The sequence below is a fragment of the Pyrus communis genome, chromosome 17 (genome assembly GCF_963583255.1).
Source record: "Pyrus communis chromosome 17, drPyrComm1.1, whole genome shotgun sequence".
NCBI classification, from domain to species: domain Eukaryota; kingdom Viridiplantae; phylum Streptophyta; class Magnoliopsida; order Rosales; family Rosaceae; genus Pyrus; species Pyrus communis.
The window spans coordinates 11,163,122-11,185,382 of record NC_084819.1 but is presented as its reverse complement, the minus strand read 5'-3'; the positions used below and the strand labels follow the sequence as shown (position 1 = coordinate 11,185,382).

The 22,261-nt window shown below is 37.2% G+C and overlaps 4 protein-coding genes across 4 annotated transcripts; 3 read left to right on the top strand and 1 right to left on the bottom strand.

The window, feature by feature from the left end:
* Positions 1-567: 567 nt before the first annotated feature.
* On the bottom strand, positions 568-5,090 carry LOC137723333 (importin subunit alpha-9-like). The gene is made up of 11 exons (XM_068462498.1): positions 4,965-5,090; positions 4,350-4,569; positions 4,019-4,172; positions 3,574-3,676; positions 3,111-3,295; positions 2,760-2,839; positions 2,481-2,631; positions 1,735-1,816; positions 1,544-1,602; positions 1,150-1,464; positions 568-911 (listed from the first exon to the last, which is right to left on the bottom strand). Exons 1-11 carry the CDS (start codon positions 5,014-5,016, stop codon positions 747-749), a joined length of 1,566 nt encoding a protein of 521 aa, XP_068318599.1. The 5' UTR covers positions 5,017-5,090; the 3' UTR covers positions 568-746.
* Positions 5,091-9,463: 4,373 nt separating this feature from the next.
* Positions 9,464-12,294, top strand: LOC137723433 (lipid phosphate phosphatase gamma-like). The gene is made up of 2 exons (XM_068462632.1): positions 9,464-10,290; positions 12,097-12,294. Exon 1 carries the CDS (start codon positions 9,602-9,604, stop codon positions 10,268-10,270), a length of 669 nt encoding a protein of 222 aa, XP_068318733.1. The 5' UTR covers positions 9,464-9,601; the 3' UTR covers positions 10,271-10,290; positions 12,097-12,294.
* Positions 12,295-14,444: 2,150 nt separating this feature from the next.
* LOC137723448 (uncharacterized) lies at positions 14,445-18,209 on the top strand. Its single transcript, XM_068462647.1, has 4 exons — positions 14,445-15,091; positions 16,231-16,682; positions 17,271-17,535; positions 17,661-18,209. Exons 1-4 carry the CDS (start codon positions 14,644-14,646, stop codon positions 17,795-17,797), a joined length of 1,302 nt encoding a protein of 433 aa, XP_068318748.1. The 5' UTR covers positions 14,445-14,643; the 3' UTR covers positions 17,798-18,209.
* A 1,098-nt stretch (positions 18,210-19,307) lies between these two features.
* LOC137723544 (uncharacterized) lies at positions 19,308-21,041 on the top strand. The gene has a single exon (XM_068462742.1). It carries the CDS (start codon positions 19,946-19,948, stop codon positions 20,921-20,923), a length of 978 nt encoding a protein of 325 aa, XP_068318843.1. The 5' UTR covers positions 19,308-19,945; the 3' UTR covers positions 20,924-21,041.
* The last annotated feature ends 1,220 nt before the right edge of the window (positions 21,042-22,261 follow it).

Here is a 22,261-nt window from a genome sequence, read left to right as displayed (position 1 = left end):
TTCAAATATACCCCCAAAAGTTTCGAGGGCCAAAAAACAGTCAACAGAACAAAAATAGTCAATAGAACAAAAAAAGTTGACGATGGTTACGATACATTATTGTGGATATTTTTATTTTATTTTTTTTCTAAAAATGGGACAACTGGTGGCAAGTCATGGTTATCCATCTCTTTCGGGGGCCGGGAAGACTCACCGAGGCATTTCAACCTTCATCTGACCACAAGTCTAGCTTCCACACAAGCAACGAGTTTCGAACCCGAAACCTCTGATTTTTAATTTAAAGGAAACCTCGTAATCTGCGCTTTATCACTGGGCCAATAGCAGTGGATATTTGATACGTATCAGAGCGTAGCGCAAGGGCATTGGCATCAGATACACTAACCCAAATTTCAAATGTTCGTAGAAAATTCGGTCCAATTTTAATTGGTTTCGCGCCTCAACTACGGCCAACTCAGTATCATTGTTGAGCGGGTGTAAGAAGAGAAAAATGTGCAAAATTATTATTTTCTTTGGGAACAATAAGAATTTCTGTGGACAAAATTGTAAGAATCTCTTCAATCATGTACGAAAATTTGAAATCTCTATAACCAAAGGACAAATCATAAATCGTATTCCATTCCTCACATTTAACGAGAAACCACTTGATCATCAAAATTGTACATCTCTTACAACAACAAATCATCCATGGCATACAAGCATGGAAAGATACAAGATATAAGTCACTGGAAACTCCTGCATCAGTCTGCCTATTCATCAAGCCCATAGTCCTCTCCGAAGTACTTATCCACCAGACTGTTCGCCATGTTTCTCAAGTCCTCGTTTTCGTGAAACTGAAACCTTTCCATTGCATCGATCCCATTTTCTTTCTCAACAAGCTTTGGGCCCTCACCGTTCGGCATCCCTCTCAAAACCTGCATGAACCGCAATATATTTATACTGTGGTTTAGTTGTCAAGGAGTTCCATTATTCATTCGGGAGTGGCAAACTTTAATTTACGGTGCACCACTTCATAACATTTATGACAACAACAAATGTACCTAACGAACCCTTTGGTAGTCACAAAATCAATTTTTCTATGAACCGTATTCTATAAACTCATCAAAAAGTGAAACCTATAATACACCCAATGTTTCACAGATGTTTGCTTACCAGTTCCGTGAATTGTAGTCCTAGTCTTGCAGCTTCAGTATCAGCCAAGTTAACCAAATCAATGAAACCAGCGAGGCATCCTCTACCAACAAGTGAAACCAAGTGCTCCAGAATCAAGCTTGGTTTTCCGTCACCTTCTGTAGGTGAAATAGGAGACACACAGAGGTTGCCTAGTACATATGCTACTTCCTTTCTTATATCAAATGGTGCTGTAGAAAGGAGGCGTAATAGCACTGGCACCGCCTCACTTGAATAAATCAACTGCTTGTGCTCTACAGAACCAGCCGCAATATTAGATATCACCCAAGCTGCTTCCTACATAAATGGTTGAACTTTGAATAAGCATGGGTGAGTAAAAGATCCACCTCATAACATTAACGACAAGCTTATATACCTTCTTCAGGACCCGGTGCTCACTATTCAAACATTTTACCAGGACTTCAATTATGTTTCCTGAAAATTTTATCATCATAAATCAATGAAATTGTCTTATACTTCTAAAGGAAAAACAAAAAGGCAACGAAAATGGTCTTGTATATATGTGATCACAATTACAGTTTCCCATCAAAGGAGCAGTGCACTAGCCTGTGATTTCATGCTCAGGAACAATAACAGCTTGGGTTGTATGTGAATCACCAGCTATAAGATTGCCTAAACTTCTTAGCACCTTGATGGAGTCCATTTGTTAGTACGATCCATATACTATAAAATATTAAAAACATCTAAAATCTATCTACTCCGAAAGCAATTACAGTGTCATCTACTCATGAATGGATCAACTTATGATAGTACATCAAACATCACATGAACTATGAGTTATGATACATTATAACTACAAGACCACAATTTTAGCTCAACAATGGAACCATGTCATACTTCTCTAAATTGCCTTGTCAATTTAGTTTTCCTATAAAAATATGTAAAATTTAGAATTTAAATGTTCGCCTAGATTTTATCATCAGGATAAAATCTAGCAGCATCTTATAGGTCAAGAAACACATAGAAACTTATTTTCTTTTTGGTTAGGGCACAGAAGGGGATATTAGGACCCAACACACAACTCACATACGGTACAAAATTTCCAAAGAAATATGGCCAGGGGGGAGGCTTCTGCAATGGGAACATGTACAGCCATACAGATAAGATAAAACATAAGATGTACGGAATGAAAACTTGAACTAGTACAACCACTCTGTAAATGAAGCATTAAAAACTGTAAACCATTTTAACCTTCAATTAAATACATATACAAAAAGTTGCTCCACAAGGCATTATCTAAAGAAAGAGAAGGTCAATAAAGAGCTTATATATACAGTTAGATTCCACCTTACCGGAATAAGCAACTGCAAACTATTGGACATAGCCAATCTCTGCATGAGCAATTGAAGGACATCACTCTTCACTAGCATACTGGTGGCAAGATTTGAAAGGGCTGAGAGATACACAACCACCCATGCTACTTCAGTTGCTAACTCATCATCTCTGAATTTAAGAAACAAGTTTATGGTACACTGTAATCATAAGGAAAGGCAATCCAAAAGTTTAATGGCAAGAAATCATGATGACAGAACTATAGTGCAATCTGTTTAGATTGATGAAACACAACTTACGCTTTTCTCAAGAGTCGAACAAGTGCATCCAATAACCCATCAACTCTAATGAGCTCCGTTGCAGCCTTTGGATTAGGTCCCTGCATATTTAACAACCAATGTTATGTTGCAAGTTCTTCTCAAAGATGATGTGTAAGTCCACATTGATGGTGATACGTTATTAAGAACCAAAATAAAACACAGTGAAATATAAAATGAAAAACACACTAATGGTGCAAAAGAAAGGAACCCTGAATCTCACACTATGGTGGCAAATGGGGTAAAAAGGCCACCAAAATCCAAACAAGTTCGACTTATGAAGAAAATGTGCATGTTGTTATAAATTTATTCACGAGGCAAGTAATCTAGCACCTTGATTAGGTTTGATAGTGCCCAAGCAGCTGTTCGTACGGTTGAACCCTTGTTTGGAAGCATCATTCTTGCAAGAGGTAACAATGCACCTTGAGATAGCAAAATATTTCTCAGCTCTTCCCCTTCACCAGCAACGTTTCCCAATGCCCATGCACATTGCTCAACAACAGGCAAGGAACCATTTTCTGCAAAAGACGTGCAATTCTAGATGCAATATCAAAAGCAGCCATCTGATCAGACAGCTTAAACTTCTGCACTAAGTATCACATGCCATGATCTCAACTTTGAAGTGGTACTTCAAAGGTTAGGTCCTTACAACCACTACCTATGCCAATATCACATTACATATGCAAAGTGTAGAGCCAAAAATTTTGGTATAAAATATGCGCAAAGATAAAGAAACTTAAACAGGAGAAAGAAATTGTTACTGGGATCTAAAAGGAGGACAGAAGACATTACCAACCTCCAAGATGAGCAATAAGCAACGGTAAAGCGGGCAACAAAGCTTTTGTTTCCTCAGGTTTCCCTGCTGCTATGTTCGTGAGGCACCAAGCCGCCTCAAGCAACTGCATTATATAAAAATAAAAATAAAAAAAAATAAAAAAGGTGAAGAGACAGAATATATCCTCAAGTATTTCTCAAGAAGTTTATTAATTCCAAATCATTTCTGAAAACATTCTCTGGCGTGTGATACTTTAATGCCCAAACTCCATAGGTGTGTCTGATGGGTTTTTAGAAACCGAAATTCGGAAAGCTGCTAATTACTAAATGGAACCTAACAGAAAATAACATCAAAGTTCCTTCTTTCCTTTTTTTCTTGAAAAAAAGTTCCATAAAAGCACTACTTATCAACAGTCTATGCTGGATATACAAATTAGAATTTATAAAACCAAAAAAATTGGCTGGACCTGCTCATCTGGAGAGCCAAATGAAAGACATTGCACTAATAAAGGTATTGCTCCAGCTTTAAGGGCAGCTTCAACAGGAGGGAATTCTGATCTTGACAGTAAGCGTCTGAGTTCATGAAGGGCACTCACCCTCTTTTGCAATGCACCTTTTCCCCTATAAAGTACACAACGAAAATGGTGTCAAATGGGTCTGCAGAAACCATTGAACGGCTCCATGTTTTCGTATCTTTCGATGAAGATTTGTTTTCATATCTTATGTTTTCACAAAATAGAGCCTGATGTTCCTCTAAAATTCTCACAGTATTTGTGTAGACGAACTAGATTCACATACTGATATGCAACCACAGACTTCAACCCTTCCACTGCTGAAGAAGTTTGAGCCTCCAAGATGGATTGCTCTTCATCAATGATCATTTCACTGTCAACCGTATCATCACTATCCCCGCTAATCCCTACTCTGCACAAGCGCTTCGCACGCACCAGCGATTCTCTTCTTTCCTTTCCTACAGAAACTGCTTGCTGCCGCCTTCGCTGTCCGGCAACATTGGCAACTAAATTTTCCACACAATCAGCATTGTACACATAACAACTCAATACAGCTCCAACAAAATTAACAAAAATTACAAGTAGTCCGGTTGCAAGGCCAATGATAAAAAGTTGAATACTTTTGTATCTAATTAATTGTTAAGTGGTTTAGGACCCCCAAAGAACAGAACCCAATTCAAGTAATCCCCTCTTTGTTCTTACTTAGCATCTAATTGCTTGATTTTCCATCTGGATAACGAGAAAAAAAGGTGGAAAAATTACAGAATCAAACTCTGAATTGAACCGAACCCACAAATCACAGAGACCCAATCCAGAATTCAACATAAATTCCATTGAAATTTTGATTTTCCCATCCATTTCCCTAATTTTATAAGCAACCCAATAGCGTAGAGGAACTTACCAGAGGACTTGATAGGGTCTCTTCTATGGCAAGCCATATTATCATCCGCCATTAGAGATGCAGAAGAGAGCTTCGAAACTAGCTTAAAGCCTAGGAGCAGAGAAATGTACGAAAGGAGGGTTTTGAATTGCATTTAGAAGGTGATGATGACGTGGCAAAACGTCATCGTTCGGATGTGAAAGAAAAAAAGAATTTTGCACAAATACCACATGAACTTGAAAGCACGTGAGCAAATACCATCTAAACTTTTAATTTTGTAATTTTACCACCTGAACTTTATTAATTGCTAGAATCTAGGGGCACTTTGATTCAGGTCCAAAAAATTCAACTGTTTTTGAATTGGGTCCAATTTTATTTCATTTTCTATTACACCTATTTTGCCCCTGGAATTTTTTTTTTAATTCTTTAAATTTGAATTTTTAAAATTTGAATCTTCAAACACCTTTATCTACCCGTTTTTTAATTAAAAAGACATTATTACAAATCTTATAAGTTTATCAAAAATTAAAAGAAACATTGCTAGAGGTAGATAAAAAATTTGTGATGTAGGTAGAATCTATGATAGAGGTAGCCTATGAACAAAAACCTATTGTATAGATAGATAATACAAAATAATCTATGATACAGATAGACTATGAACAATACCTATTGTATAGGTAGATAACACAGTTAATTTGTGATATATAGGTAGATAAACACAATTAATCTTATATAGATTATCAACAAAATATGTAATATATAGGTAGATAAATACAATTCATGATACAGGCACAGTATAATATAAAAAGATAAATAAATAAAGGACAAGTGATATAGGTAGATAAAAACCAAAAAAAATCGTGAAGAAAAATGATATTGAGGGAGGAAACACTAGACAAAATGCTAATTCGATAGAACTTCAAAGTTAAAAAAAAAAATATATATATATATATATATATATAAAGGAGAATGAAGCCCAAAATATATATATATGAGACGAAGAACCCAAAACACAAGATTGACTAATACAATTTTATTTTTTTTTTAAAAAGAAACCAATCAAATGTATATTGATCATCCTTATGAAAGGAGGAGCAAAAGAATAATATTATGGTAGAAGACTACTCGGAAAAATAACAGAGGAAGAGAAAGATATTGTGAGGGAGAAACAAGAAAAGAGAAATGAACGATTTGGGGAAGGAGAAGAAAAAAAAGGAGATTTATATCCCTAATCCTATAATTAAGGATACGATTAACATTAATCACAAACTTTAAAAAAACAGTAATTACTTAATTGGTCAATTTAAGGGTAAATTTGGCAAGAGAATACAAATAAGCTTATGTGGACAATGAATCACTGGACCTAACCTAAAAATTAAATAAAATTGGACTATAACTAATAATGGCTCATAAAATTGGACTCATATTAAGTTTCCCCTAGAATGAATCTACCACCTATCGTTATTTTTCATTCATTTTGCTGAAAAAACATCACTTGTGTGGGCTTTTTTGTCAATTAACCTTTTAAATTTCTTGAAATCACTTTATCCGAAGGAAAATGATAAAGTAGCATTCGGAGGGAGGGTCTTTGTTGTAGCTGGATACAAAGGGTTTCACGGAGAGAAAGGAAAACAATTATGTTTGATTTTGGCAGGGGTTGTTGAAGAATTGAAGAAAACATTGATTGTTGGCATCTATTTTGGCGTCAAGGAAAGAGGGATGAATTTCGTTGTGATTTGAGTTCATTTTCTGTTAAATTTATTAAAGATTAAAATGAAGGCATGGATTGCAATCAGTAACTGCAATTTATTTGAGTTCCTTTTCATAGCTTGCAAACTGTAATTGCAATATGTACTAGTTTCATTGAGTGCAATCTCTAATTGCATTCTGAACTAGTTTCGTAGGTTGCAATCTCCAATTGCAATAGACAAATATATCAAAACTTGAATTTCATTTTAATCATTTTATTCAGTTTTTTTAGACTACTTCATTGTAATAACTTGTGTCATTTGATTGGAAAATATACACCCAGCCTTATGGACCGCTGAAAATACATCATGGCACAAGATATATTCTGGTGCTAGTGTGGATTTTGATGACTGCTAAAGCATTGGGATATCGAGAACCTCTTGATTATTGCTATAGAGTGTCAGGTACAAAGTGCAAAATGGGGTGGAAAGTAATTTGGTAACAGAGGAAGCTCTGCTCAACCGTATAATTCAGAAAGTAATTTGGTGGATGTGGATGTACAAGAGGTGGAAGAAGAGGAAGAAGTGGAAGTGGAATAAGTATATGGGTGAATTATGTTGTTTTTAAACTTTATGGAATTACAAAAATCATGAATCTATTGTTATGATGAAGAACTAGTTTTACATGTCATGAAAAACACCGGATAGTCATCATTTCCCCCACCACATCAATTATTTTACCCTCTCTAAGAAGAGTAGCAACCAGAATTTTGGTTCACAAGTTGTCCCCTAATCTGCACAGTTGGAGGCCTAACATTGTTCATCAGTTGGCTTGCCATTAAAATGTTTTAGGACTATGCAATCATAACTATAGCATACTCAACGAATTTATGTAAAAATCTAGTAATTTTTTATAAAATTGGGGGTTTGACTTATGGTTCCAATTTTGGTGCCATATTGACTTGTACAGTTTTTTTAGGAGCTATTTTATTCTAACCAGCCCTATGAAGTTAATTGACAAAGATTACCCCCACAAGTGACATGCTTTAACAGAATAATGGATGGAAAACAACTGTAGGTGGTAGATTCTAACAACTAAGAGAGTTCAGGTGGTAAAAACCTACAATTGAAAGTTCAGGTGGTATTCGCGCACATGCTTTTAAGTTCAAGTGGTACTCGTGCAAAATTCCCAAATAAAAAAAATACCCATGAGTCTTTTGTGCCTATTATTACTAGGAGTGCAAGTTAGGTTGGAAACTCGAATCAGTCCATTCCCAACTCGGTTTCAAACCCGATCGAGAGGGTTAGAATGAAGTAAAACCCTGGTTAGGTTGGGTTGATGCTTTGCTCGTCCATGTCAACCCAAACCCAACATGACCTCAGTCCAATTATTTTATGGGAGTATTCAAATTAGGATTTGATAGGATTCTAATAGACTTTAAAACTAGGGTGTAGTTAATTAGGATTTTAAAAGAGGATGAAAGTGGAAGAAGATGTGGAAGAAATGAAAGTGGATGAGAAATTGGATTCAAAGAAATTGACAAACACTATATTCTAATAAATAGTGAAATTTTTTATCGTGACAATTAAATGGGAACATAGTTTCGGATTGAATTGAGTTTTTGCAAAGATGATCTATAAATCGAGACATACAAAATAGAGGTTCAAATTGTACCTTGGGAAAGAAATTCATTTTATGTTGTAGGAGTCAATTAAATCCTAAGAAATTCATGAAAGAAGTCCATACAAAAAATCTATACAAATCTACCAAAATTCACATAGAATTGTGAGTCTATTAAAATCCTTTAAAATCTGTCACTTCAAAAATGTCATTTAAAATCCTCTAAAATCCAAATTGATTACACCCACTAAAATCCTTAAAAATCTGACACTTAAAAAAAATCTATTAAAATTATCTGAAATCCAAATTAATTACATCCCCCCTCAGTTTTGTGCCATCAACTTCGGAAGATCAACGTGATTACTACATCTGCAATCCTTAGTGATTACTACATCTGCAATCCTTAGTGATTACTACATCTGCAATCCTTACACCATTCAATGGGTTGCTCTTCCTATTGCCCCTCCTCGTGAGGGGTTTATGCCTGTCAGATTTTGTGATCCCTACTATAATAAGAGCATCTCCAATGGTACCCAATATTTAGGGTCTACCACCGTATGATCTTATGCATGAGGAACAAGGCCTCACAATGGACGTCTAAACAAGACTCTAAAGTATAAGGCCTTGTCGAAGTTTGTATAAAAATCCCTACATTTGAGGACTTTATAAAGATTGGAGTGGAGTGGGCTCAGTGAAAATTTCAATGAAAATTCTGACCCCACCAATTGAGTGCTGTTTGTGCGACTGCTACTTACTCACCCAACACACGCGGGTGTCGAAGTTTTTATTTTCTTTTCAATGGTTGCCAAATGCAGGGTCTAAATATATATATATATTTTTACCAAAATGATTATCTCTTGCAATCAATTTATAATCCAAGTGAATTGGTTGTGATTTAGCGTGCAAACAATTAAAGTTATGGGCTAAAAAAGTGAACCACCCGTTTGAAATTTTTTTTGTCACATGGTGAATTGGTAACAAGAAAATAGAAAGAGCTTGTATTAGGTACTTTCATGGGCTGGGTCCAAGGGTCTATTACGGGCCTAATCTCTTCGGCCTTCCAGTTTCTACCCTAAACCCAAGTCCATCTGCACCCGACAGAGCCCAACATTTCTTGGCGGTTCTTTCCCAACCGTCTTATAAAAAAAATAAAAAATAAAAAATGAATTTCACGCGTCAACGTGTTTTTCAACTTTCCCCATATACGAAACAGTTTCACTCGAACCCATCGGAAAAATCCTTTCCCTCACAAACCAGATCCGGCGAGACGCCATTCGCAATCCCCAACTCCCACAACCTCGGATTCAACCCAAAACCCAGAATCCTCCGCCTCTCTCGGCGTCTCCGCCATGGTTTCGGCGTCTCTCAAAGCCGTGACGCTGACTTACGTCCAGTACCAGAGAGGCGACCAACTGGGTCACTTCCTCGCTTGGATTTCCCTCGTCCCAGTATTCATCAGCTTCGGCGGCTTCTTCTGCCACTTCTTCTTCCGCCGTGAACTCCAGGGCATGTTCTTCTTCGTCGGCCTTGTAATCTCCCAGATCATCAACGAGCTCATCAAGGATTTCTTCCAGCAAGCTCGGCCGGAAACCTGCGCTATACTCGAGATGTGCGATTCGCACGGGTGGCCGTCGAGTCACTCGCAGTACATGTTCTTCTTCGCTACATACTTCACCCTCTTGACTTACAAGGGGATTGGGCTCTGGGACACCAATAACAAGTTGGCGGTGGTTTTTCTTCCATGGGTTCTGGCTTTGCTGACTATATATTCGAGGGTTTATTTGGGTTACCACACGGTGGCTCAGGTGTTTGCAGGATCGGCTTTTGGATTGTTTCTGGGGGCGGTGTGGTTCTGGGTTGTGAACTCTGTGCTTTACCGTAGCTTTCCGATGATCGAAGAGAGCTGGTTTGGGAGGTATTTTTATATCAAGGATACTTCTCATATACCCAATGTGTTGAGGTTTGAGTATGATAATGCGCGGGATGCGAGGAGCAAACTGGCTGCCAAGATTAACTGAATTGATGAAAGCTCATTCGGGTATGTGCGATGTAACCATTTCTGTGCTTTTTTAGTTCCTGAATTGAGCTATGGAAGTTATGCTAGAGATGCTAGATATATTCGTTTGGTATATGTTTTGGTGAGCTATGATTGAACGGAATGTCATTGCATTATCTTAATTGAGTGTTGCATTTTTATTGATTAGTTGATCAAGTAGTGATTTGGGTACATTAGGGAAGAGGGGCTCATAGGTTTCTAGCATTTTGTTGTTGCTATGGACTGCGCTTGAATTTTTGTGGCTTTGTTGCTTGAAGGCTATGCTGTCCATTTTTCAAGTGCAAACCTTTTCGGTTTTGGTGTTAATTTAAGTCGAAGTAAGTTTCAAAGGATATTCCTAGAGTTTTGAGGAAGTTGGAAACATAACCGTTTAGGGGAGGGGGGACTTTAGGTAGGGAAGTTATGACGATACACAATATAATTATTTGTAATCTAATCCCATAGAAATTGTGACAAAATACTTAGTGAATGCGTTATCTATGTGGTTATAAAGATAAGCTTCAGGGAAGACCCTGTTGGGGTTATAAAGATAAGCTTCAGAGAACACCCTTCAGCCCTCTAGCTTTAGAGGGTGTCTAGCTGCAAAGCTGACATGAATTGCATATTTAGAGCTTAAAATTATTACCCACAGTTGACTTAGTAACTTAGTATTTATAACTGTTCATGGGATTGTAGGGTTGGGGGAAGAGTGTATTTTTTTTAATAGGCGGAGGCAGTTTCTCTATACCACTATATAGACTTATAACTGCAAGATATTGTAGCTTTAGTTTTTCGTTCTTGTCCTCTGCATTTTGGTTTTCTTTTTCCTGAAGGAGGTCTTTGTCTTGAGGAAAATGGTTCACTTTGTCATAACTCGTGAGATCATAGTTATAATTGTGCTTAATCAAGGATGTTCGATATAGTTTGTACGCTGTAATGGGGCTTCAACTTCACCCATTCTCATGCTCTTTTCTAAACTTTAATGGAGATTCTTTACTTGGATTGAGTGTATGTGTTTTGTTGTTCAAAGATTGGCTCCAAGCAATTTAACAGAGTTGGATAAAGAATCTTTATTGTCATCTACCTTTATATCCCACCCACCACCCTGATCCTCAATCTACTTTAGACTAGCTTTCCGAAATATCACTTATGGTGTAGGGTTTAGGGTAAGAGTGCTGAAAGTTATGTTCCATAATCCATCAAGAAACCACATTTGTCCGAACAGTGAAATGCTGTAGTACTGCCCATTTTGTTTGTTTATTTATTAAGGTGTTTAATAAAGAAACTACATTTGTCGGACATTTTGTTTGTCTGAACAGTGAAATGCTTTCTTTCCAATGACACCCCACAATCCCGATAATTTTGTGACAAGGTAGGTCTGTATCAACGACATAATGGCGGAACTTTAAAATTTTTCCATGGTCATCTGTAACGATGAGAACAGTGATATCAGAAAATCCAAGTTGAAGAAACTTTAGGTTTTGTTGAGAACGACAATGTGTTAATGCCTAATAAATATATCTTGCGTATCTTACATAGTAAGTAACATATATCACAGACTAGCAAATTGGAAGTTGTTGAGTCCCCTATCCACTGGATTCCGTAGTTTAAATTTTGCTTTCTTGTGCCATGGATGACAAAGCAATATTATGTTATTTCCTTTCGATCATGCAGACAATTGCCCTTCGTGTTACAGAACTCTCCATCATTTTACAAATGTTTCCTATGCGTCTCTGTGTTGTGGTTAAAATTGAAACCTTTTGGTATTCACATTTATATTATTAAATGCTCTTATTTTCTCTTTTCCAGGTAAGTTGCTCAAGATATCTGTCCAATTATTCGGATTTTACTTGTATGGACGCGATACTGTTCCGTTTGTATTGCTTGATTCGAAAAATAATTAAACTAGAAGCCAGTTGGACGGATCATTTGGAGTTTAGACTGCTCTTCTGTATTAGAAAAGAGAGTGCGTTGTGAACGGACTGTTATAGATTGAGATTCTTACCGTATGTTGACAATTTTTTACAATGTTTGTTCAGCACACAACATTCAATAGAAGTTGCGTAAATTGTTCAGGACACTTTTCCAATTGCATGGCTCATGAATTTGTGAATGCTTTATGTTTCTCTAAGGATCATAATCTAGTTGCTTTACATGTAACTTGTAGGCTCAACTACACTATTTCACCAATCAGCACTACTGCAGTAATTTTTGTTTTCAACTTCATACAACTCGGAACTCGGACATCCGATCGAATTCCTCGGAAAACTTTTCCTTGTTCCTTCATCTGATAAACTTCATCATTGTGCCATGCCATGGAGGACAGTGTCTTTCATGTTTAAGAAAAACTCAATCAACTGACAAATGTTTTACTCAGTGTCTCTTACTAGAGGGCAGTTAGACGGATCGTTTGGGAGTTTAAACTGCTCTTCTACATTAGGAAATATAGTAGGTTGTGATACTTGAAGTCCTGAGTTACTGTGTGCTGGCAATTTTTTGCATGTTTGTTGAGCACACAACATTCAATAGAAGTTGCGTAAATTGTTAAGCACACTTTTCCAGTTGCATGGTTCATGAATTTGTGAATGCTCTAGGAACCAATCGGCAGCCATATTTCCGTTAAACCAATCGGATCATTGAAGTTCAATGTAGCCTAAGTTCCACAACTAATTTTCATTTAAAAAAAAAAATAAGCATCCCTTCTCTTAAGACCATCTCTAATGGTTAGGCTAAAAATCAAATTTTTTAGCCCGAAAAATTTAGCTTTTAGCCCAAAAACAGCTTTTCTACTCCAACCATTCTACCCTAAAATTTTAGCCCGGGATTATTAAAGAATGAATTTAGGCTATTTTTTTTGTTAAATTAAATTTTTTTAAAAAAAATAAATATGTAGACTATCGTAAATTAATTTTATGAACATTTTAATCTAAAAAAATTTTAATTCCGATAAATATTGGGTAGAGTCCATCCCGATTTCTGGGCTAAATTTCGGGGGGAATTTGGCATTGGTTTAGCATTTAGCATTTAGCTCAAAATTTCCCCTTGGGTTGGAGTGCATTTGGGGGGAAATTTTGGGGGATAATTTGGCTTTTAGCCCACCATTGGAGTTGGTCTAAAAGGTCTGTATAGACACAATCACTAGTATAGGCATAGCTGCCGCAACATGACATTTATGCAAGAGACATACATTTGATGTTTTACTCAAGGTTCTAAAAAACGCTATGCACTACTCGGGCGGCGGGCTAGCGCCTAACGCCCAGGTGGCGCCTAGGCGGATTTAGGTAAATTTCTTGTATATCTTGTAAATAAGTGCATATTGACACTTACAAAAAATTATACTTGTATGAAATCCATGAATAAGATAATTAAAGAATAATAAAATGCAAAAAGAGTATCCAACAAGTCCAAAATTTAAAAACACATTAAGCATATATGTCATATAACCATAGTGAGGAGTATAGTAGGATGACACATGTACAACAAGTTCACAATTTAAAACGACATAAAACGAAAAATAAGAGGAAAATAAGGAAATTTAGTAATGTAAGATACTTATCTTTAGCATCCCGGAATTTCCCGGAATTTAAGTTGATACACAACACACATATTCTATAAAATTAACAAAATTTCAAGGTATAATTAGAACTTAGACTTGAAACAAATTTCACTAAAAAAAAAAAAAAACCACCCAGCTACCTAGCACCGCCTAGGCCGCCTAGAGCCACCTTTATTTTTCCAGCCGTTTTGCACTAAATCGCCTCGGTTCCAAGGCGCCTAGGGCCTAGGACGTTTTTTAGAACACTGGTTTTACTCAATTTTTACGACATGTACTTATACAAAAGCGTATATGTATAATATGAGACTTGAGGAATAAGAAATTAAGTAATGTTAAAAGAAATGAGTAATGTTAGACTAATTTTTTAAATCACATTTTTAAACCATATAATGTGTCACCAGTTGAACTTAAACATGTTAATTAACATTTAAATAATAAAATTATAAATAACCACACTATTTAATTTATAAATTATAATTTAAATAGGTAGTCGCCTTGGCATCTTGGTGCTGACTAATGACTACATTGAAATTTGAATAGATTGAAAATTTTCAAAAAAGGAATTCAAATTAATTGTTTTCCCAACCTCGATAGCGGACAGCCCGTGAAAGCGGGAAGCACGTGGAGTTCCAGAAAGGTCCCAAAGCGGACAGGGCAACGCTCCTAGTGGAGGTAGGTGCGACGCTGGGTAAATTGGTAATTACAATGTCTTGCACCTGCAGAGTGAGAGAGAGAGGGCTGCCATTTCTTCAGTTCCAGTGAGGGTGTGAGACACAGTGAAGACTGAAGTGCCTTTTTCAATGTGGCAATTATTCGCCGCAGCTGTTGCGGCCTCCACCGGGCTCCTCGCCCGGAAACACATCTTTTTCAAACCCACCGCCGATACCGATCTGCCCGCCGATCACAACGCGGACACTGCCTGCCCAGGCCCCTACAATTTCTCGGTCGCGTCGGCATTTCAGTCTCAGCCGCCTCCGTGGGAGACCAGCGACTTCGAGGAGCAGCGAGAAGGGACGATCTTTAGGTTTTCGAGCGAGGCGGCGTCGGGTCGCGTCGGGAGTGGGACGCGGTTCCGGTTGAGGAAGAGAACCGGTTCGATCAAGAAGAAGGGGGTTGCTGCTGACGCTGAGAGATCTAACGGTGCAGAACAGAGGAGGACTGCTAGGAGAGGTGTTGGTGTTTGCTTGAAGAGGAGGAAGACTGGGAAGAATGTAGCTGCTACCAAATGTGGATCGTCTTCTTCCAAAGGTTAGCTTCGCGATTTTCCCTCTCTTTCTTGCTTCTGTTTGGTTGCTGAGAAAATCATAAGGCAAAAAGAAAAAAAGGTTTTACTGTTTTGACGTTGATCATAGAAAATTATGAATTATGATGCTGCTGATTGCTGAATCATGTAAAATTGTGAATATTTCGCTAACTTTTCGGAATTTATATCTAATTAGTCATGCAAGAAGTATTTATTGATAGTCAGGTCCCAGATTCCCAATTGTTTATGATATTTCAACATCAGTGTGCACAATGTAGGCCCTGGATTGCTTTCTGGCTTTATTTTAATCTGGGATTTTATGAAAAGCTCTCTTGGAAAGTTTTTGTTGTTATGTTTGATCGTTTTTAAAGTCATACTTTACAGCATATGTCATCCATCATTACCCAACAATCAACATTGGAAAAGTAGAGTTCTCTGACCTTTTATATCGGTTATCGGATTAGTGTTGAATGTCGTTGATGAGCCTTAAAATTTTCATTTGAAATCTAATCGCTTTTGAGAAAGCATTCAGTGGACCACGGTTGTTGTTTTGCTACAAAGCCTATCTAAACATATCGAAATCTCTCATGTGGTGATTTGTTCTGTTTTGTTACATATTCGTATTTCCTGCAAAAAGGCGGTGATGCTGATTGTATATTATTGCAATTCTGTTTGTCATGTTCAGATAAGCTAATTGCACAAGTTCCAGTAGGTTACGGTCTGCAGGCTGGCTGCCGCAGCCTTATATGAATTCTTACTGATGGTGCTTAAGTGGTTGCCAAATGATAATAGGATTTTATATTAACAGTTGATTCCGAAGTAAATTCCAAATTCAAATGATTAGGTGGTCATAATTGTCAAGTGATCCTTGAAGTTTGCTCTTGAAATTCTAATTAAAAGTTGAAACCATGAAAGCGTTTGATCTTTATATTGCGATTTTAACTCCACACAACCTCTAAATACAAAATTGGTATCCAAGTTTTGATCAGCATTTTTGTAGTAGTCTTCTAGAAGCTTTTCCTTGGGCATGAACCTGTGATGATTTTGTTAGTCTGTTTTTTTTTAGAGTCACAATTTACAAACATAATATTCGTGATTCTAGGAGTTTAACATTTCAAGCTACTTCTTGTTTTATACTATTCAGATTCAACGTTATTTGGTTGGGGACTTAATGTTGGGATCATGTACATGATGTCTGCTGGAAAAGCTGAGATCAATAAGCTGAATACAGCTATGGATGAGACTGCAAGAATTGTGCAGGAGTTAAAATCTGAGCTTCATAAAAGAAAATCACCGCACAATCTGCAAGTTTCGGGCTCTGCGGGTGAAGCCAATACAACTAGTTGCACGCTTACTCAGCCAGAACTCAACAAGTCAATTACAGAAAACAGAGGCCCCAGTAATATGAAAATGTCCAGTTTTACTGTATCTGAGGATGGTGAATGTGCTAGTAGTGTTCTTACAGAAGAGCAGGAGCTACATCCTGAGGTTATGGACATGGATCAATTGGAAGCAGAACTCGAGTCTGAACTACAAAAACTTCCATGGTGTGCCATGGATACTCCTTGCCATGATGGATTGAGTAATCTGGGCCAGGTCAGTCTTTTAAGGTCGTTATATTATTCTTCAAATAGGTTGATTTACCTTACTGTGGTGTGCCTTTTGCTGGTGCTAAAATCTACGGCTAACATTTGATGATCAAGTGTAGGTTATACAATTTAGTAGTGTTTTGAAAATGTTTGGATGCTGGTTTTGCATCCTTATTTAAATACAGTAGATTCTGAACCAACACTTTGTCCGAGTTATTTACCAAGAACAGTACAACTTTATCCTTATTGGATTGCACAATCTTCAAAACTAATCACTGCTTTGATTTTAAGTAGCAAATTCGATGTAGCAAAATTTGGCAATCATACTCTCTGTGTATGACTTGATCATTTTGTATTATAAGGATTGTTATTTTGCTCCTTTTGTTGGTCGACAAGTGAAAAGGCTAATGCTATTGTTAATGCTTAAATGGTGAACTTCACGTTCAAACTCTCCATATTACGATTAGTTAAGGATTGTAATTTTGTTCGTTTTGTTGGTCTACGAATGAAATGGAATATGCTATTGTAAATGCCTAGATGATGACATTCACGCTATGCCAGCCTAACTGATTTTTCCCTTCAAATACCATTTCAGGACATTATCTCTGAAGTTACAGCTCAAGGGTTTCATAACCTAGAGGGACAGGGTTTGGATACTGAGCAGTTCCACGGAGTATTGCCAGCTCAACTAGATCAGAAACTATGCCATGTGCTCATTGAACAGCAGGAAGGCCAAATTGTGGAGCTGGAATCTGAACTGCATTCAGCCCAATCAAAACTCCAACAGAAAGAAACTGAACTTGAAACATTGAAGGACTGTGTTAGACGCCTAACTGAGTTATCTCTTGGAAATGTCTCAGGCAAGAATTCATATTTGCCTTTCAAGACCTTGCCCATTTTCATTAGTTAAATTTTCATGCTCTATTTGGTTATTCGACAATGAAATATTTCTTCGGCACTCTTAACACAAAACATTGTTCCCCAGATGACGAAAACGAGACATGCATTGGACAAGAGCAGAGCATTGAATGGAACTGCAACATGGAGGGATGCGAGTCCACGAAACCAATGGTTGGGATGAAACGACCTATTGGTTCCGAATCCTGCAGTTACAATGCATGATGAAACTGTCTCGTATAAGACTTAATCCCGTTGTCGGTAAGTATCTTTTGTCGCATAGGGGTATGCGTGAAGGTATTAATTCACTAATTTTATCGTCGATAGGCCCTACCGATCTAAATCATAACAGCCCTACATTTCCTGTGCTGTATGAAATGCTATAGTTATTAGTACAGATTGTGGCACCCTACATTTCCTGTGTTAACAGTCTCAAAACTTTGCAGTTGCTTTTTCTTGCATTCTGCAGCCACATGTAATATTAAATTCTCAAATGCTTATATTATTTACCAAGTGATTCCCAAAATTCCCAATTGACTTTCTTGCCATGCCTGTTTTTGAAACCCAGGAATTTTATTTTGTTAGGAGACCCAGTCACACGGAAATTACTGTATTGCACCTGATGAGACCATAGGGTGGTGTGAAATGGGTAGTGGCAGAGATGGGAAAGTGAAAAAGTAGTGTGAGACTAATGAAAACTCTAGTGGAGGTGGTGGTCGCAGAGAGAGAATCGATAGGAAATGTAGTGGAGCCATTAAGTGGCGTGTTGGGAGTTTGCCTTTCCCTTTCCCTTTCCTATCAAAGATGATTTTTTTGTGGAAAAATGTTTTGACTACTTAAAAAGATGAGTAGGAATTTCTACTTAAAACTCTTTGTGTTCGAATCACAGAGCTTTGTGCTTATGATCAGAACCGTTCATATTGCGAATCTTTTTGTAAAGATCATCTTTGTAAAAAAATAAAATAAATATAAAACTAAAGTTGTTTGATCATTCTATTGTAGCAAATACCTTTTACCAATTTCATTTATCTGTTTTTATATAGTTCGATGACTAAACGATCTTAGTTTTAATTGATTTTTTGTAGAATCGATCTTTATTGAGTGATTTATAACATGCATAGTTTTGATTATAAACACGAAGTTCTATGAATCGGCAACGAACAGTTTTGAGTAGGAACTTCTACTCATTATTTGAATAGCCAAATATTATTCTTTTTTGTGTGTACGTTTTGAGTCTCGCAAAAAAAGTAGTGTCGGAGTGGCGGCTTTCGACACAATAATTATAATTTCCCATCAAGGAGATGAATCTTTATGCAATCGGAATTCTAAGATAGCGGTATTTTAAGTCTATCGTGTATTGCTAGCCAGTCATGTGTTGTAACTTATTTAACATCGTGTGATTGGATTTATTGATTTCAAAAGAGCAATTTTCTTGAGTTTTCATTGTAGGTTACTATATTGGAGTTATTGGTTTTGATTCATATGTTTGTCTTTATCTTTAATTGGAAAGGTTAAATAGCACAAATCCACCATATGGTTTTGTCATAGATCAATATTACTTACTCAAGTGGTGACACTTTGTGGTTAAACTTGTCAATCTCAATCTAATTCGAGCTTTACATCTATATTTTCTCTAATTCGGACAAATATGCGCATCACTTACACGGATAAAAGGATTCTTATAAAAAAAGCAACCTTTTTTTCCAAATAACACAAAAATGGGTCAATTTAGAAGATGAAGTACAGACACTTTGAAACACTATAGAATTTGAATGGAGAGTTGTATTCAACCTAATTATTGGTTGAGCTTTAACTATTGTCTTTTGCATACGCGTTCTTACAACCAAAAATCCAACGTTCACACGTAAATCTAATAGGTAATGATTTCTGCCTTGAAAAATAGGCATATCATTATCAATCACCATTCCATAGTCTTGCTGAGCAAAAATCATTTTAGTGGACGACCCCAACATCAAGATCCAACGGTCCACGTTGTATCAAGATGTAGAGCACAGATGCACACCATATTTCACTCCCACTGCACCACGTACGCTTCAACAAAATCCCAACAAAATAACAGTTAAAATACTAATAAATTGGAAGGAAAAAAAAAAAAAAAAAAAGAAACTGACCGAGAGAGATAGAGCCACTATTCACCCATCCGTTCGAAGATTAAAATACCAAATTTCAGACACAAAAAAAATTCAAAGAAAAAAACAAAAGAAATCGGAAGCCAACACACGGAGCTCTCCACAGTCACCCATTCCCCAGAGAGAAAGAAAGAAAGCAGCTTTCTTTCTTCTGAATCTCAAAAGCCTGAGGAAGCAAATCAAGTCAATCGTTCATTCCGATTGTTATTCGGGTTGGACGGAAATGAAGCTATCTGCAAAACCCATACCGAGTCCGGGGCGGACGGACAAGTTCCCGCCGCCGTTGGTGAGGTTTCTGAGGACCAACGTCGGGAGCAGAAGCAGAGGCCGGTTGCGTTCGAGCCCAATGTTCGTGAGGAAGAAGAACGCCACCGCAGCCGCTGTCGAAACCCAAGAGCCATCTTCTCCTAAAGTCACGTGCATGGGGCAAGTCCGAGTCCCGCGGTCATCTAAGAAAGGCGATTCGCGGACCGGAGGAGCTAGACGGGCCACTGGAGCTCCGACCCGACGAAGGTGCAAATGGATCTCAAACAGCCTGTTTTGCCGCCATTTTCCCGGGAAAATCAAGGCCAAGTCTTTTCGACCCGTTTGGCCCAAATGGGTACCCTTTTTTCAACTGGGTTTGTGCAGAAAAGGCGAAATCAAAGAGTACCCACCAAAAATTGGATCGAAATTTGAAGACCCAATTGAAGGTTGTTCAGATGGGGAAGATTTTATCGAAGAACAAGAAGACCAAGAATTCGAAAGAAAGGCCAAAGCTTTCATCTATTCTTCTTCTGCCTCCACGCCGCCGAAGAACGCTTTGCTGTTAACCCGATGCAGATCTGCGCCGTACAGGGCGTCGTCTCTGGCGAGCAGATTTTGGGGGTCGCCGGTGAGAGCCGAGGAAACAGAGGCACAACAGAAAGCTACGTCAGAAGGGGAGTCGATTTCCGGTCAGGAATCAAGATTGGAATCGGAGAGCGAAGAAAAGTTGGAATTTTTCAGGGAATTGGAGAGCGAAATTCGAGAGAGAATGGCGAAATCGGCGAGCACCGAAGATAAAGACTGGGATTTCGTCGGGTCGGGTCGGCCGCTGACACTAACGAGGTGTAAATCGGAGCCGGCGAGAACGGCGGCGGAGAAGCTCGACCCGGAGTTGTATTTCTGGAAGACGAGAAGGTTGGGAATTGTTGATTCATGCTCACCCAGTATTTTGTGATTAATTAATTATTAGTCTCATTTAATTCTTTTTTCTTTTTGGTAGCTGGATTGGTGAAAATAGAATTGAGAGATTAAAATTTTAAACAAAATTTATAAACTAAATGATGCGTCATTAATAGAAGGTAAATACGTTAATTAATGATTAAGTAATAATCAAATCATAAATAATCACATCATTTGAATTGCACGTTAATCAATGATTAGATATGAATTGTAATATGTATGTAGTAAGTGTAACATCACACGTATTTTATTATTTCGCAAAAATGCCATGATGACACGTCGTATAACACAAAACCATGTGTTTTTAGTTTTTCACTTAGTGCCACATAATTGGTTTGAGATGCAGCAACTTTGGCCTTTTCGTTTCATGTAAGTTAGCCAACTACAAGTAAGTTGTAGAAGCTTTAGGGCTGGTTTGGTATTGCTGTGTTTTGAAAAAAAAGCTGTTTCTGCTGTGCTATGAGAATAAGCAGCTGTGAAATAAAGCAGCAGAGTGTTTGGTAAACTTTTTTGTAAAAGTGCTTTTGAAAAAAAAAAGCAGTATTAGAGTGTTTGGTAAACTTTTATGTAAAACAGATGTGAAAAAAAGCTGGTTTTTCAAATCTAGGTTTTGCAGCTTCTTGTTTTTGGCTTTTTTTCATCCAAAACTGTGAAAAAAAGCTGAAGCTGAGTGTTTACCAAACACAAAAACAGCTCCCAGCTTTTTTTGATAGCAACTTTTTTCAGAATCACCTCAGTACCAAACCAGGTCTTAGTAGTTAGAGTCTTGTTCTTAAATCTGCTAATTTCCGAGTTTAAACATTTTTCCTTTCCAATTAGTGTAAAATGAGGGTTGTGCTTTGAAAAAAGAAGTTAAGCTGCCTACAAAATTTTATATAACCATACGCATTAAACGGACATAAACCCTTAATATAAAACAAGTTAAGTACTTTTTATTGTCTGTATAGCGTTCATCCAAATTAATTTTTGCAGGTTTTTTTTTTATATTTATTGTCTGTTTGGTGTTTCTGTAGTTCTACTTGTGCATATTTCTTGGTTATTAAGGGCTGGTTTGGTATTGTTGTGCTTTGAAAAAAAGCTGCTGTGAGAATAAACGGCTGTGCTGTGAGAATAAACGGCTGTGAAATAAAGTAGCAAAGTGTTTGGTAAACTTTTTTGTAAAAGTGCTTTTGGAAAAAAAAGTAGTATGATAGTGTTTGGTAAACTTTTATGTAAAACAGCTGTGACTGTGTGAAATGACCAAAAAGGGTATTAATTTTATTTTCTTAACAAATAAAAGTGAATTACTAAATATATTTTATTTTTAGAAGAAAAATATTTATAAACTTTATCT

Bases quoted from the DNA above. Each gene is read 5' to 3' on its own strand.
- LOC137723333 (XM_068462498.1), bottom strand. From the start codon at position 5,016: ATGGCGGATGATAATATGGCTTGCCATAGAAGAGACCCTATCAAGTCC. The intron at 1,465-1,543 runs GTATATAAGCTT...CCATTTATGTAG, and splicing joins AGCACCGGGTCCTGAAGAAG to GAAGCAGCTTGGGTGATATC. The intron at 912-1,149 runs GTAAGCAAACAT...CGGTTCATGCAG, and splicing joins GACTACAATTCACGGAACTG to GTTTTGAGAGGGATGCCGAA.
- LOC137723433 (XM_068462632.1), top strand. From the start codon at position 9,602: ATGGTTTCGGCGTCTCTCAAAGCCGTGACGCTGACTTACGTCCAGTAC.
- LOC137723448 (XM_068462647.1), top strand. From the start codon at position 14,644: ATGTGGCAATTATTCGCCGCAGCTGTTGCGGCCTCCACCGGGCTCCTC. The intron at 15,092-16,230 runs GTTAGCTTCGCG...TATACTATTCAG, and splicing joins TGGATCGTCTTCTTCCAAAG to ATTCAACGTTATTTGGTTGG. The intron at 17,536-17,660 runs GCAAGAATTCAT...ATTGTTCCCCAG, and splicing joins ATCTCTTGGAAATGTCTCAG to ATGACGAAAACGAGACATGC.
- LOC137723544 (XM_068462742.1), top strand. From the start codon at position 19,946: ATGAAGCTATCTGCAAAACCCATACCGAGTCCGGGGCGGACGGACAAG.